Source organism: Sinocyclocheilus rhinocerous, unplaced genomic scaffold, assembly GCF_001515625.1.
Source record: "Sinocyclocheilus rhinocerous isolate Xijiao unplaced genomic scaffold, SAMN03320098_v1.1 scaffold200, whole genome shotgun sequence".
Taxonomy (NCBI): domain Eukaryota; kingdom Metazoa; phylum Chordata; class Actinopteri; order Cypriniformes; family Cyprinidae; genus Sinocyclocheilus; species Sinocyclocheilus rhinocerous.
This window is the reverse complement of record NW_015641014.1, coordinates 63,719-77,071: the sequence shown is the minus strand read 5'-3', so window position 1 is coordinate 77,071 and position 13,353 is coordinate 63,719. Positions and strand designations below refer to the sequence as shown.

Sequence of the window (13,353 nt, the reverse complement as noted above, 5' to 3'; positions counted from 1 at the left end):
CAAATCAAATAAATCTCTTCATATAAACAAAATAAGGCTTTGTCTGTGCTCTTTCCATTTAAAATTAGAGGCAACCACTGCATTTTAATCATGATCCAAACAAAGATGCTGCAAATATGCAACATGAGCAGTTTTTAATCTAAATTGGATTGTATAATTTCAAAATTTGAAGCAAAAACATAATGGTTTGACTTCAGTTTTGTGAAACTATACATAAAAATATCTGCATGAAATAGCAGACGAGCTGAATGAGACGCAGATTCACTCTCTGCCAGCAGGTGGCGCTTAAAGCGTTTCCTTGGTTTCCGCTGCAAAAACAAAGCAGCGCTGCACTTACTTTAATATGCATTATACAGAGGCAAGATGAAAAGAAAAAATACCATCTAAACTTTTCTAAAGACAGTAAGTTCCCCTCAGACATGGATTCGTATAAACTCCTACCCCTAAATGAATCGCGATTTGTTTAGCATCTCAACCGATTTGAACCATCACATATTTGAATCGATTTTCAACCGGCTCACAGTTAATCGTTACATCCCTATTTATATTATATTTAATAGTATTATTAATATATTTTATAAATATACATTGTATAGAATCTTACAAAAAGATCACATTTTACCGCATAAGCATATAACATTTTCTTTTATTTTTGTATTTACGCATTGTTTTAAGCACATTTTACACAAATTTAAAGTAACTAAAAAACAGTTTTTTTTAAAATAATGACTTAAATTAGATTATTATAACTGTATTATGTAATCTTTGTAATATAGTAATTTTTGCATCACAGTAATAAAAAGTGCATTATTGTCATGACAATAACAGTGCTGGGCAACAATCGCGATTAAAGGCACAATATTAAATTTTTTGCCACTAGAGGGCGCGTATTCAAAACAAAGAAAGGCGTAGTTAGATGACGCCGTGACTGAGTGTGGAATCATGGGAGTTGTCATCTTCATCCCCACAGCCGATGCAATCCGATGGGTCTCAGGCAGAAATCATGTTCATGGATGAGCTAATGTATTAAAGATGTATTAACATCGTAGTATGAAGCAGAGTATGGCGAAAAGCCGTCGAAGCAAAACGAGGCCGCTGAACGAGCGTGACACACGGCTCGAAAGCAGCGGAGCTTTTATTATGCCACAGTCGAGCGCTTCCGCTCCTTCCGGTCGTGCGTACGTGGGGAAAAAAAAGCAGCGCTGTTTTGTCATACTAGATACGTTTGAAAGTTCTGTTATAATGCTACTCTGTGCGGTCGTCACCGGTCTATTAAAACGCACAACATATTAAAGCGTCTTTGGTGTTTCCATGTTTTCTACAAAACCGGAAATCGAGGGGTTATGACGTCATTGGCAGGCGACACAATGACACTATGGACACGGTCCATGTCACTAGTTAAAATTGCTTATTTCTTTGGATTTAAACATTCTTCGAAACATTTGGGATAATGTAAGTACACAAGTCAGCAAAATATATAACACTGTTCTAGTGGTTTTTGGATATTTTAATAAAAAAATCTTACATATTGTGCCTTTAATCGCATCCACAATAAAAGTTTTTGTTTATATAATATATGTGTGTGTACTGTGTATATTTATTATGTATATATAAAGACACACACATCTAGTATATATTTTGAAAATATTTACATGTAGTTACATATACATATTACATTTAATATATAAACATAACATATTTTTCTTAAATATATACATGCAGGTGTTTGTATTTATATATGCATAATAATTATACACAGTACACACACATTTATTATGTACACAAAAACTTTTATTTTGGATGCGATTAATCCAAATAGTGAAGAAAATAATCTTAAAATGTAATTTAAAAAAAATAAAACAATGGTCTACACTACAGCCTGCATTTTCTTTAGGAAAAATTTAATTCTTTATTTTTCCTATATTTGTTACAGACTTTATTAGATTTACTTCTAAATTATTCACATGAGTTATGTTACTCCTATTAATAAAATTTATTGTTCCCATAAACAGTAGTTTACACTCCACTACAGTGTTTACAGCTTAATATCAACCACTACAGGTGAGTGAGTGGCATAAGAAACTGGAGGAAGTTCGTCTGTTGGAAATGAGGCAGAGCAGAGAGCTTGGTGCCCAGCGGGAAGAGATAAAATACCTTAAGAACATTGTGGCTCAGCAGGAACGCACCATCAGCGGCCTGGAAGAGGAGCTGGTGCAGCAGAATAACGTCAGTATTGCATTTAAACATGCTTCTTCCCTACTTTTTACAGTATACAGAGCATGCTTCATTCAAGATTTCTAATCTTATTTGTTATCATTGTATTAGTTTCTCGAGGAGCTGCAACTGATGTGGGATCAGAGAGAAGTGCAATTGGAGCGTCAACTCGACACCTATGAGAAACAGCAGAATGAAGTCTTAAGTACAGCTCAGAAGGTGCCATCAACACTGACTCTTGGCAGACTTGACAAATGTTTTTTACAGTTTACTGAACTACAGTTTAAATTACACTTAACTTGTCCTGTTTGGGTTTAGTTTGAGGAAGCCACAGGCTCTCTACCAGATCCAAATCAGCCTTTAGCGCATCAGCTGGACTACGCTATTGCAAAAATCAAAGAGCATGTTCGTACCATCCTTGAGACAAAAGCCACCTGCAAAATTCTGGAAGAGGTACTTTTTTTTTATCCATCAAGTGACTGGGCAATCATTTAAGTCAGCTTTACCAATTATAAACCTTGTTTTTAAGATTTTCTTACAAGGAGTTTCTTTCTCTCTGAGCAGAAGCTGAAGGAAAAAGAAGCTGCTTTGTGGACATCAGAAAAGAACGTCTTATCCCGAGACAAAGTGATCAATGAACTGAGGCTTCGCCTACCAGCCGCTGCTGAGAGAGAGAAACTCCTGGCTGACCTGAGCAAACAAGAGGACTCTGATAGCCAGCCCGCCCTGAAGGTCGCCCACCAGACCATTAACAACCTACAAGGGCGTCTGGATCAAAAAGAAGTGGTTCTCAAGAAGTACCAGAACCTGTTAGCAAAGACCCGTCAGGTGCCTATTTAAGTTCAAAACTGAGGCTTGGTGATCCATATTGCAGAATAAAACCATATTAAAGCTCTTGTATCTTCATTTTTATTTTCCCAGGAGCAGGAAGAGATTGCCAAAAGGCATGAGGAAGAGGTCAGGGCACTGCATCAAAAACTGGACGTCTATATGGACACGTCACTGGACCGTTTCAAACAGACCGCTCTGGTACCTAGAGTATTCATTATAAAGCTCAACTTATGATAGAGTGCCAGAAATGGATCAAGAAAGAATTTATTTATAGTGCATTTGATATATATATAATGTTATAAATCATGGTAGCTGTCATATTTAGTACGCTACTCAATTTTATTCTTCTCTAGGAGCTAATGAAGAAACCCACCATCACTGTACCGGCCAATAAGCACTTGGTGCGTTTGGCAGAAATGGAGCAGACGGTGGCTGAGCAGGACAATTCGCTCTCCTCACTGACACACAAGCTGAAGGTCGTCACCGCAGAGCTGGACCAACAGAAACAGGTGACGGCGGCACAAGCCATGGAAATAGCCAGGTGAGAAATTAAAACAAGTTAAACCCTGCTTTTTTAAATACTGACTAATATCAAGACATTGATTCCTTGTGCCGCTTTTAATGAGCTTTCATTTCCAAGACTTGAGGAGAGACATGTTGCCCAAACGAAGGGTCTGTCCCAGGAGGCAGAAGAGCTGAGAGCTCAGCTCATTCAGATGGAGAAAGAGCTGCATTTCCTCCGCACAGAGCTAGAGGCCCAGAAAGAAGCCAATGTCAGATCACCATCCAACACCATGAAGAACCTTGTGGAGCGGTTGAAGACTCAGTTGGCCCTCAAGGAGAAACAGCTGAAGGTACCACACAGTGGACAACTACAGTAAATGCGCAGTCACATAATTTCAATAGAAAGCTGTGCTATTGGAAATAATTAACAAGGGCCTTTTTTGTCCATGATATTTTTGTCCAAAATGTTGTGCATTTGTTCTGGACAAGTTTTTCCATGTGATGTTTGAATGTGACTAAGATTATAATTCGGTTCCTCATCTGCAGGCTCTCAGTAAAGCTCTCTTGGAGCTTCGCGGAGAGTTAACATCTCAAGCAGAACAGCAGATCATCGCCAATGCTGCTCAGAAGGAAGAGGCCCTTAATGTTCAGCAGATTGTCGATAAGCAGACCAAGGAGCTAAGGGTAAAGATGAGGAATATACCTAAAATCTTATCCTATTTCTAAACCTTTACTTGTCAACAAAATTTTGCATCAGATTTTATAAGTAGAAAATATTTCCCATATCAATTGTTGTTAATTATAAAGATGATGCATTTAATTATTAAAGTGAGAAAATTCATCTGTCACTTTGTAGCTCATCAAATTGCTTGACCATCCATTCATCCTTGAAAACCGTGAGCAAGACAATGCAAAGTAAACATAAAAAACGAAACAAAAAATTGATTTAAAAAAAAAAAAAATTTTATGCAAGACTTGAAGTAACTGAATAAATTAAATTTAAAATGGTTTATTTATTTCTTTAAAATGTAACAATAAAAATACATTACTCATAACTTATTTTAAAAAGCATTGGTCAGTTGCTTTTATTAATCATTTGTCAATCAAGATTTTAAAAAATGCTATTGAACAGTTCGTTGATGGGAGCAACCAATGAACTTTTGACTTTCTGGTTTTTAAGATGACAGAATTTTATCCCAACCCTAACCAACAAATTTCTATATATCCCTACTATATCCCTGTGTTCCTCATCAGGCATGTGTGAAAGACCTTAATGAGGAGCTCCAGCAGGCTAAGGATGGCATACGAGCAGCAAAAGCCAGAGAAAACTCGCTGAGAGAGGAGCTGGAGAACTTAAACAAGGATTTGCAGAGGAGCCAGAAATCACATAACAAGCTACAGAGTGAAAAAGAGTTTCTGGAGGATCAGCTGGATGAGCTGAAGAAGAAGGTCCAGAGGCTCAGCAGCGGCCTTCAGGTCAGACCACATGTGTTTTTCACCCCTGTTCACTTGTACCATGAACAGTCGCACCCTGCTTCATTCTACTACGTTAATAAATCATTAGCTCATCCATGACCACATGATTTCTGCCCGAGTCCTGTCGGATTGCATCGGCTGTGATGATGAAGACGACAACTCCCATGATTCCACACTCAGTCACGGCGTCATCAAACTACGCCTTTCTTTCTTTGTTTGTTTTGAATACGCGCCCTCTAGCAGCGGAAACTTACATATAGTGCCTTTAAGGTCAAGAAATGTATGTCTCACTGTTCTTGAGTAATTCTACCAGTGGCTCGAAAGCACTTGGACAGTGAGTCAGCAACTCTTTTTTTCTCTGCAAAAGAAGAGCTTCTGCTCAGTGTCTGGTTTAACAGAGCCTTTCTTTGACGGCAGTGAATACGTCTAGACACCATTGTGCAGATCCTCGCGCTTATCAGTTTGTGGTCCTTGGAAAGAACAAAAAAACATTTGTATGTGTAATCATAGTCTTCTTAGCTTTTTTACAATTACAATGTTTAGGTACAACTTTGTTTTTTATACTGTAGCACCTTTTAAACTTTTTACATAGTTCTTTACCAAAGACATGTACACTACCATTCAAAAGTTTGGGGTTAGTAAAAAATTTATCAAAAATGAAAGTAAAGACATTTATAGTGTTACAAATGATTTATACTTCAAATAACATTATATTCTATACAAATTCATAAACTATGAATGCTGAAAAAAATCAATCATGGTCTCTACAAAAATATGAAGCAGCACAACAATTTGTCTCCACAAATGTTTTTTAAACAGCAAATCAGAATATTAGAATGATTTCTGAAAGATCACGTGACACTGAAGACTGGAGTAATGATGCTGAAAATTCAGCTTTGCCATATGTATTAAAATAGAAACTGCTATTTTAAAATTGTAATAATATTTCACAATATTACTGTTTTTACTGTATTTTTGATCAAATAAATGCAGCCTTGGTGAGCTTAAGAGACTTCATTCAAACATCTTACATGCTTGTGAAAGGAGATAAAGTACATTGTCAGAGTAAGACTACAATGAGAGTCTAAATAAATAAATATGTATAAAGATATCTTTTTGTGTGTGTATGTATTTGGTGTTTGTCTGTGCAGGCTCAGGTTGAGAGTGATGGACCCACAGTTGAGGCTCTTCAGAAGAAGATCCGTAAGTTGGAGCAGGAGCTGGACAGGAAGAGCATCTCAGATCCTGCAGACAAGAGGAGTGCCCTGAAGGAGGACAAGGTGAACTAGAATTGCATTTACTGCAATAAAAAAATTTAAATTATCAGCAGAAAATGACGTAGAAGTAGCCTTTTTGATGTCAGATGTTTATTTGAGCTCTTATTCTTTGACACACACATTTAATTTTACATTTTGTGGTGAAGTCACAGTCTAGCTATGTTTCTGACATTGTCTGAGTCATTAAAAAGTATAGTAGTCATTATAAATAAATTATTATATTCCTCTGATTTGTTCAGTCCTTCTGATTTATTAACAGAATAACAGTATTCATTTTCATGTATATATGTGAATTTTTCCTATATTTGCAGTCCTCTAAAGAAGAAATCTTGAGGTGGGAGGAAGGTAAAAAGTGGCAGGCCAGGGTGGAGAAAGTGCGGACCGTCCTCAAGGAGAAAGAGAAAGAAGTGGAATCTCTGTCTAAACAATTAACAACGATCAAAGAACTTTACAGCAGGTCTGTGTTGTGACACTAATCCATCCACATAATGGACAGTTTCAAAACACAGTTTGAGGAATCTTAAAATGTATGCGATAAATGTGAGCTTGACTTCTGCATTTATTAAGAGTAAGAACAAAAGTTGAAGATTCCCTATCATTTTTATGTTGGCTGATGTCTTTGAAGGTTGGAGCAGGAGAAGGTGGGTCTCCAGAAGAAACTAAAGGGCAGAGGAGTGACCGCAGATCAGGTTGTTGGTGTACGGACCCTCGAGGCTGACAGAGAGATTGAGGAGCTACAAAGAAGGAACGCTGAACTGGAGCAGCAAATCAAAGTGATAAAGTGTGTTCTGCCTAGCAATCATGCCAATTTGTTCCGTTTGTTTATGTTGTCTTGAGGAATGTTTAATATGTACTGTTGGTTTTGTAGGCAGCAGCAGGCTTTACCCCGTGATGCTGCAATGGAGGATATCACCATCAGGAACCGTTATCTTGAGGAGAGGCTTCACTCCCTGGAGAGTAAACTGTCCATAGAGTCTCCATCCAGACCATCTGTGGGTGTAACACGTAAAACATTTTTTCAACACTTTTCATGAATTTCACCCCATTCATTTCAGTCTTACACTTCCTTTCAAATCTGTTTCTTTTTCCATACCTCTATTCCATCTCTGAAAAAACATGTGGCATCACAATCTCAGCTCAGCTGGTCCTCAAAAGTTGTTCATTCGAAGACTTTCGATATTAGTGAAAGTGAACAAATTCAGTCTCCATTAGTAAATGACACAATCCCTGAAAAAGAAGCCATCACTGAAAAGGAAATAGCAGTTACAGAGGACAAAGCAACTCAAACTTAATCCAGAAGATTGAGTGCAGCAGAAGTGAGTCAAGATGAGGAAAACAGCAAGGAGAATGTAGGAGAGAGCATTGTAGATGTAGAACCAGAAGATCTGGTGAATGTGAACAAAAGTGAACAGGAAGCAGACAACAAAAAAGAGGGATTGGGCGAGAAAGATATAGAGGAACCAGATGATGCTCAAGGAGGACAAGAGGAAGATATAGGAGTGGCTGAAAATGCACAGGAAGAACTGAAGACTAATGGAGTTGCAGAAGAGATGACAGATAAGCCTCTTGAAGAAGATCAGCTGGAATATGAAAAGACAAACGCAGAAGAAAGTAGGACCTACACAGAGCCAGAGATGTCAAAAGAACATCTGGAGGATGACCAACAAGACAGAGATAAGGAGCAAGAACCTGAAGAACAACATATAGAGTCTTTGAAATCTGAAGGTGATCCAAGCCAAAATTTGAAAACATCTAAAGAGCTTGAAGAAGAAGAAATGTCACTCAGCACAGTTGATGCCAAAGTGGTGCCTGAAGAACCATCAATGGAGGAGACCATGTCCTTCATCCGTGAGGAAGACGTGGACCCTGTTTTAAGTGAGAACGTAAAATGTTCCCCCACTAAAAAGCTGAATTCAGGTGTTATAAAAAGTGATGTCTTAAACATTCTTGGACCTGTAGAATCCGAGGTCACCACCTTTCGTGAGAAAGAACAAAGCAAAGTGAAAGCTCGAAAGGTACTTAACGCATAGGCGCTCCCACTGAAGCGCTAGCACAAAGCTTCCAGTTCTCAACCCCATAGCTTTGTTGGCTTTGAGCTTGTGACTTCGCCTTTCCAGACCCGGAGTGTCTGCTTTTGCCCCATAGCAATGGTGTCTATGTGTTGCATCCTCTCCATCCTGAATCCAAAATGTTTTCATTGTCTGGGTGTTATTTAGCTGCATGTTGTCTATGGCATCAACATCTCTTTGTTGTTTCAGCAGACGTCTGGCCGTGGTTCTGCTACACCATCTCAAAGAGAACATGAGCTCCAAAAAGAGAACCTCAAGTTGTCCACGGAGAACCTGGAGCTTCGTTTCCAACTGGAGCAAGCAAACAAGGACCTGCCTCGATTAAAAGTACAGTAAAATCGAAATGATTAATAACATGCTAAAAATAAATTTAAAAAAAACTGTTGTACTTACTTTACTCTCCCTGTGATGAAAGGATCAGGTGTCTGACCTCAAAGAGATGTGCAGTGTTTTGAAGAAGGAGAAAGCTGAAGTGGAGAAGAGGCTCAGCCATATTCGTGGGGTAGGTTGCAGCATCTCTGAGATCTTAAAACACTAAACCTCTCATCTCCTTCATTCATTCCTTTTGCTCTTCTCATGCAGTCTGGCCGCAGCGGGAAAACCGTTCCTGAGCTGGAGAAGACCATCGCACTGATGAAGAAGGTTGTGGAGAAAGTTCAAAAAGAGAATGAGAGCTTACAGAAGACATCAGAGGCCAATGTGCAGGAGCAGCTTGCTAGACTAGAACGAGACCATGAGAAACTGAAGGTACATTTTGTGAACCTGTTGGAGGATACACTACCATTCACAAGTTTGGGCTCAGTAAGACTTTTTGTTTTTAAAAGAAATTTTTTAAGGCTGCATTTGATCAAATGTACAGTAAAAACAGTAATATTTAAGAATAATTTTTTTTCAATTATAATACTTTTAAAATGTAATTTATTATTATTATCAATGTATTAATTCTGTAATGCCAAAGCTGAATTTTCAGCATCATTACTCCAGTCCTCAGTGTCACATGATCCTTTAGAAATCATTCTAATATGATTCGCTCAAACAACATTTCTTATTATTATCAGCATTTAAAACAGTTGTGCTGCTTAATATTTTTGTAGAAACGGTGAAACATTTTTTTTTTAGGATTCTTTGATAAATAGAAAGTTCAAAAGAACTTTTTTTTTTTAAATATAAATAAATATTTTGTAACAACATAAGTGTTTTACTGTCAATATTTATCAATAATGCATCTGCTGAATAAAATAATTTTTTAAGTAAAAAAAAACAAGAGAAAGAAAATTTTGCAAAGACCATCAGCAAGTTGCATCTGTATAATTTGTGGAAACAATAAGATTGTGATATTGTTTAAAAATGTGATGTGACAAATAGTTCTTTTTTACTTGGCATAATAATGTGCATCTTTCTTTTTGTTACAGTCTGAATATGAAAAGCTAAAAGGAAAACAAGAGGAACAGCTAAACGCAAGACTTGAGTCAAAAACCAAGGGCATTGAGAAAATCATGATGGAAAATGAACGCTTACGTAAAGAAATTAAAAAGGTTTGTTTTTAAAAAAAAATAATTTTCATTACCTTCATATCAGTAAAACATGCTCTTAATATATCATGATACAGTATATATGTTTTTGTGGCAAACCGCAGGAAGCAGAAGCTGCAGATAAGCTGAGGGTTGCAAATGCCAACCTTGAAGTAGCCAATGAGAAACTAAAGGCAGGGCTTGAGGAGACCAATCAGAGGCTCTTATTGGCACAGTCAAAGGTGCCGTCTTTAGAGGGGGCGGACAGCAAGGCCTGGAAATCTTCAGTTGTTTCCAGGTAGTACATTTACCTAAATACTTAATCAGTTTCGTCATCATGTAAGCTATTATTATTCATTTTTCCCTTCACAGGTTATTTGAAAACAAGATGAAAGTTCTTGAGAGCGAAATCGTAAAGAAAAACTCCAGCATATCAGAACTGAAGGTGCAGCTGAAAGAGGCGAATGAGAAACAGCAGGCCACACAACACACGGTCAGCCAGCTGAAGGAACAAGTGAGACACTTCTTCAGCTATTTACTAAAATCCCCATATTCTGCCATTACTGTAACACGTTTGTTTTTTGATTTTAGTGCACTTATTGTTTTCATTTGTCATGCATCTCCTAGCAACGAGGCACGTGTTTCTGCTTGAGTTTGTTGTGTTCGGAATGACTTGAAAGTCTGGTAGTGTGTGACCCTCAGTCTTTTTTATTTCTCTGTAACCATTTATAAAGTTGGCAAATGTGTTTTAAAATCTGTTCCAACGTAGTGCATTCCAGCCTTAAAATGCTCTTTTTCTCAGAGATCTAATAACCTAATATGTATCAACAGGTGGAACTGCTTAAAAATATCCCTGTGGAAGCAACCACTGATGAAGGCCTTGTCAGAGAGTATCAGTCCCTGAGGTGAAGCGCTTTAATATACATAGACTTCAAAGCATAAGAAATGACTCGAAACTCATTCTTTGCCAAATATTTCCCAATTAGATTGGCCAATAAACAACTCGAGAGGGAAAAAGCTCAACAACTTCACCAGATCCAAAAGTACGATGAGCAGTTTGGAACCAGCAAAGCAGGACCAGGTAAGATCACCATTGATTTTCTGAAGAATTCGTATTGTGGCTACATGAGACATATATCATCTGCCTGTTCCCTTTGTAGGATACAATGATCTCCAGAAACAAATTAAGGCAGCAAATACTGAAAAAAAGAAATTACAGGTATCCCTGAAGAAAAATGCCTACATATTCTGCTGTTTTTAAATCTCAAGTCACATTATAAATGCTTTCATTTTAGGACGAAGTGAGAAAGCTGACCCGAGAGCTGGAAAACTTTGACCCAACTTTTTTTGAGGAACTTGAGGATCTAAAGTTCAACTACAATCTGGAGGTGAAGAAAAACATCATCCTGGAGGAACAGCTGAAGAAGCTGTCGGATCAGTTTGGAGTGGCGGTTCCCATAGACGTGTCTATCAGCTAACACACATCAGATCGTTTTTCAGGTCATTCGATTTTATTGTTACTGCTCAGTTAGAGCCAAATGTGTACAAATGTTGCTTCTCTTTATATTCAAGTACAATGTTTCACAAGTAGGTTCATATTTATTTTTTGTAAAATATTACATTTTCATATAAAGTTAGGTTTTACAATATTTTTGATTTATGGCCTTACTAGAATAAGCTGAAACTGAAGGGATTTGACCTTTTTACATTATCTATCAATCACTGACTCCCTACATGTAAATGACGATCTGTGTCAATTTGTTCCATTTATTTATAAACATATTGCTGAACCATCCTCTGAAACGTATTTAAGCAGAAAAAAAAAAGAATTAAATAAATAAAAAATTTTAAAAACTCTTCCACTCTCTGAAAGAAAAGAAAAAGTACCAAATATAAAGCAAATCACAGCATTCTCACACATCACATATCAAAGTGCATATATGAGCAAAGTTTGGGAATTTGCAATAGGCCGTTTTGACCAGTATTACATGTTGGCAAAGATTCTTCACTCTGGTTAAAACCAGATTTCACAGGAATGTTTGGTAGTTTCATTTTATGGGATCAGGGTTCAAACTGAATGTCTCGTATGCATCTGAAGAGTCTTCCATTTATGCTGGAAAACGATTTGAACAAGTCCTTCTCAGAAGCATCTGGATCAGGCGTTTCATCGACGTGGACGACCACAGGTCTGGTGTTCAGGAAGGTGTCACCGACTGGCCATTTCAAGCCGAGATTATGGCGGTGTATCTGGAGAAAAAGAGTTAAAGCGATTTGATCTGAAGACAATGTGGATAACAGCAGCAGAAGAGTGACGCTTTTATGTATGAACCTAGGGCTGGACGAAATGGCCAAAATTTATATTGCGATATATCTCTTCATTTCGGTCGATATGATATAATTCAGATATAAACAATATTTTAACAGCCTCAGAAAAACTGCCAAGAACATCCACAAGGGATGTCTGTACCTACAAATAGACTTGATAGACCTACAAATAGACCATAGACGTCTATGAAACCTCGTCCTATTAAACTATATAATATTTTACAAATAAAAATGGTACAGATAAATGAATGTTCACTTTTTATTTATATTTAGCCTTCATACAAACAAGAAATGTGAAATCACTGTCAAATAAACAAGGCTCTCATACTCACCTTAATAATATTAATATCTTTAACTTTAAACTATAACGTAGGCTGATTATTCTTATATATTGAAACAAAAGTGCTTCAACCAGGATAAAGAATATGAAAAGGATCTCAGAGTTGCTGCAGAAAACAGAAAAAAATGAGTGAGCAACAACGAAAACGTTGCTGGAGATGGGCTTACTGAAAATCCAAACTGCCAGCAGGAGGCGCTTTTGGAGCGGCGGAAACAGCGGTTTCCCCGGTAACTGCTGTAAGCAATGAACCCTGCTTTATCAGATAAATTGAAAATGCCATTAAAACGTTTCTGACGACACTCAGTTTCCTTCAAAGATACATTTATATAAAACACCCTTGCCTCATTTTGATTTTGAAACGTGTAGTGTTCATGTTTATTCAACGAAGTAGTGAAATTAGTCAATGTATGGGAAATACTGGTAATGTATATCGAAATATGAGAAATGTGTTTCAAAATCATATCACCGTTACTGAAAAAAAAATTATATTGCAATTAGGGATGTCAATTTTCGATAATTTCCATGATCGATCGTCGTTTAAGTTAACGATCAATTAATCGATTAATCGTTAATTTTAATGCTGCAAAATGCGTCTATTGCAGCAGCACGCAGTCACCGGCATGACAGGATGTGCAAAAGCCACTCAAAAAAAACCCCGCTTTCTCACCCGAATTAAAGGGGTTTTAGTCTGAATAAAATGCTAGTAGCAGGATTGTAAAATGAATAGATGTGATTATGATCATTTGATAAAATGAAGAGAGCGCGCCGTACCTTTGAGATAATTTTACTTTTGTTGACTGTTTCCC

General features: G+C 37.3%; 2 protein-coding genes across 8 annotated transcripts in view; one reads left to right on the top strand and one right to left on the bottom strand.

The window, feature by feature from the left end:
* The window catches only part of cep290 (centrosomal protein 290), a 29,785-nt gene extending 18,299 nt beyond the window's left edge, over nt 1-11,486 (top strand). For 2 of the 4 annotated variants that reach the window (XM_016569684.1, XM_016569683.1), the window contains 23 exons: nt 2,062-2,226; nt 2,326-2,433; nt 2,533-2,667; nt 2,779-3,042; nt 3,136-3,243; nt 3,399-3,586; nt 3,686-3,899; nt 4,096-4,233; nt 4,804-5,025; nt 6,177-6,305; nt 6,614-6,759; nt 6,928-7,083; nt 7,171-7,294; nt 8,564-8,698; nt 8,787-8,873; nt 8,954-9,118; nt 9,784-9,906; nt 10,008-10,180; nt 10,255-10,396; nt 10,714-10,787; nt 10,869-10,963; nt 11,043-11,101; nt 11,178-11,486. In XM_016569684.1, the coding sequence (XP_016425170.1) occupies nt 2,062-2,226; nt 2,326-2,433; nt 2,533-2,667; nt 2,779-3,042; nt 3,136-3,243; nt 3,399-3,586; nt 3,686-3,899; nt 4,096-4,233; nt 4,804-5,025; nt 6,177-6,305; nt 6,614-6,759; nt 6,928-7,083; nt 7,171-7,294; nt 8,564-8,698; nt 8,787-8,873; nt 8,954-9,118; nt 9,784-9,906; nt 10,008-10,180; nt 10,255-10,396; nt 10,714-10,787; nt 10,869-10,963; nt 11,043-11,101; nt 11,178-11,360 (3,333 nt within the window). In that variant the 3' untranslated portion in view covers nt 11,361-11,486. Of the gene's footprint in view, nt 1-2,061; nt 2,227-2,325; nt 2,434-2,532; nt 2,668-2,778; nt 3,043-3,135; nt 3,244-3,398; nt 3,587-3,685; nt 3,900-4,095; nt 4,234-4,803; nt 5,026-6,176; nt 6,306-6,613; nt 6,760-6,927; nt 7,084-7,170; nt 7,295-7,438; nt 7,826-8,563; nt 8,699-8,786; nt 8,874-8,953; nt 9,119-9,783; nt 9,907-10,007; nt 10,181-10,254; nt 10,397-10,713; nt 10,788-10,868; nt 10,964-11,042; nt 11,102-11,177 lie in introns of those variants that run through there. The other 2 variants (XM_016569685.1, XM_016569686.1) reach the window with 2 other exon arrangements.
* An 88-nt stretch (nt 11,487-11,574) lies between these two features.
* The window catches only part of LOC107753527 (uncharacterized protein C12orf29 homolog), a 6,103-nt gene continuing 4,324 nt past the window's right edge, over nt 11,575-13,353 (bottom strand). For all 4 annotated transcript variants that reach the window (XM_016569687.1, XM_016569690.1, XM_016569689.1 and 1 more), the window contains exon 7: nt 11,575-12,129. In XM_016569687.1, the coding sequence (XP_016425173.1) occupies nt 11,944-12,129 (186 nt within the window). In that variant the 3' untranslated portion in view covers nt 11,575-11,943. The remainder of the gene's footprint in view (nt 12,130-13,353) is intronic.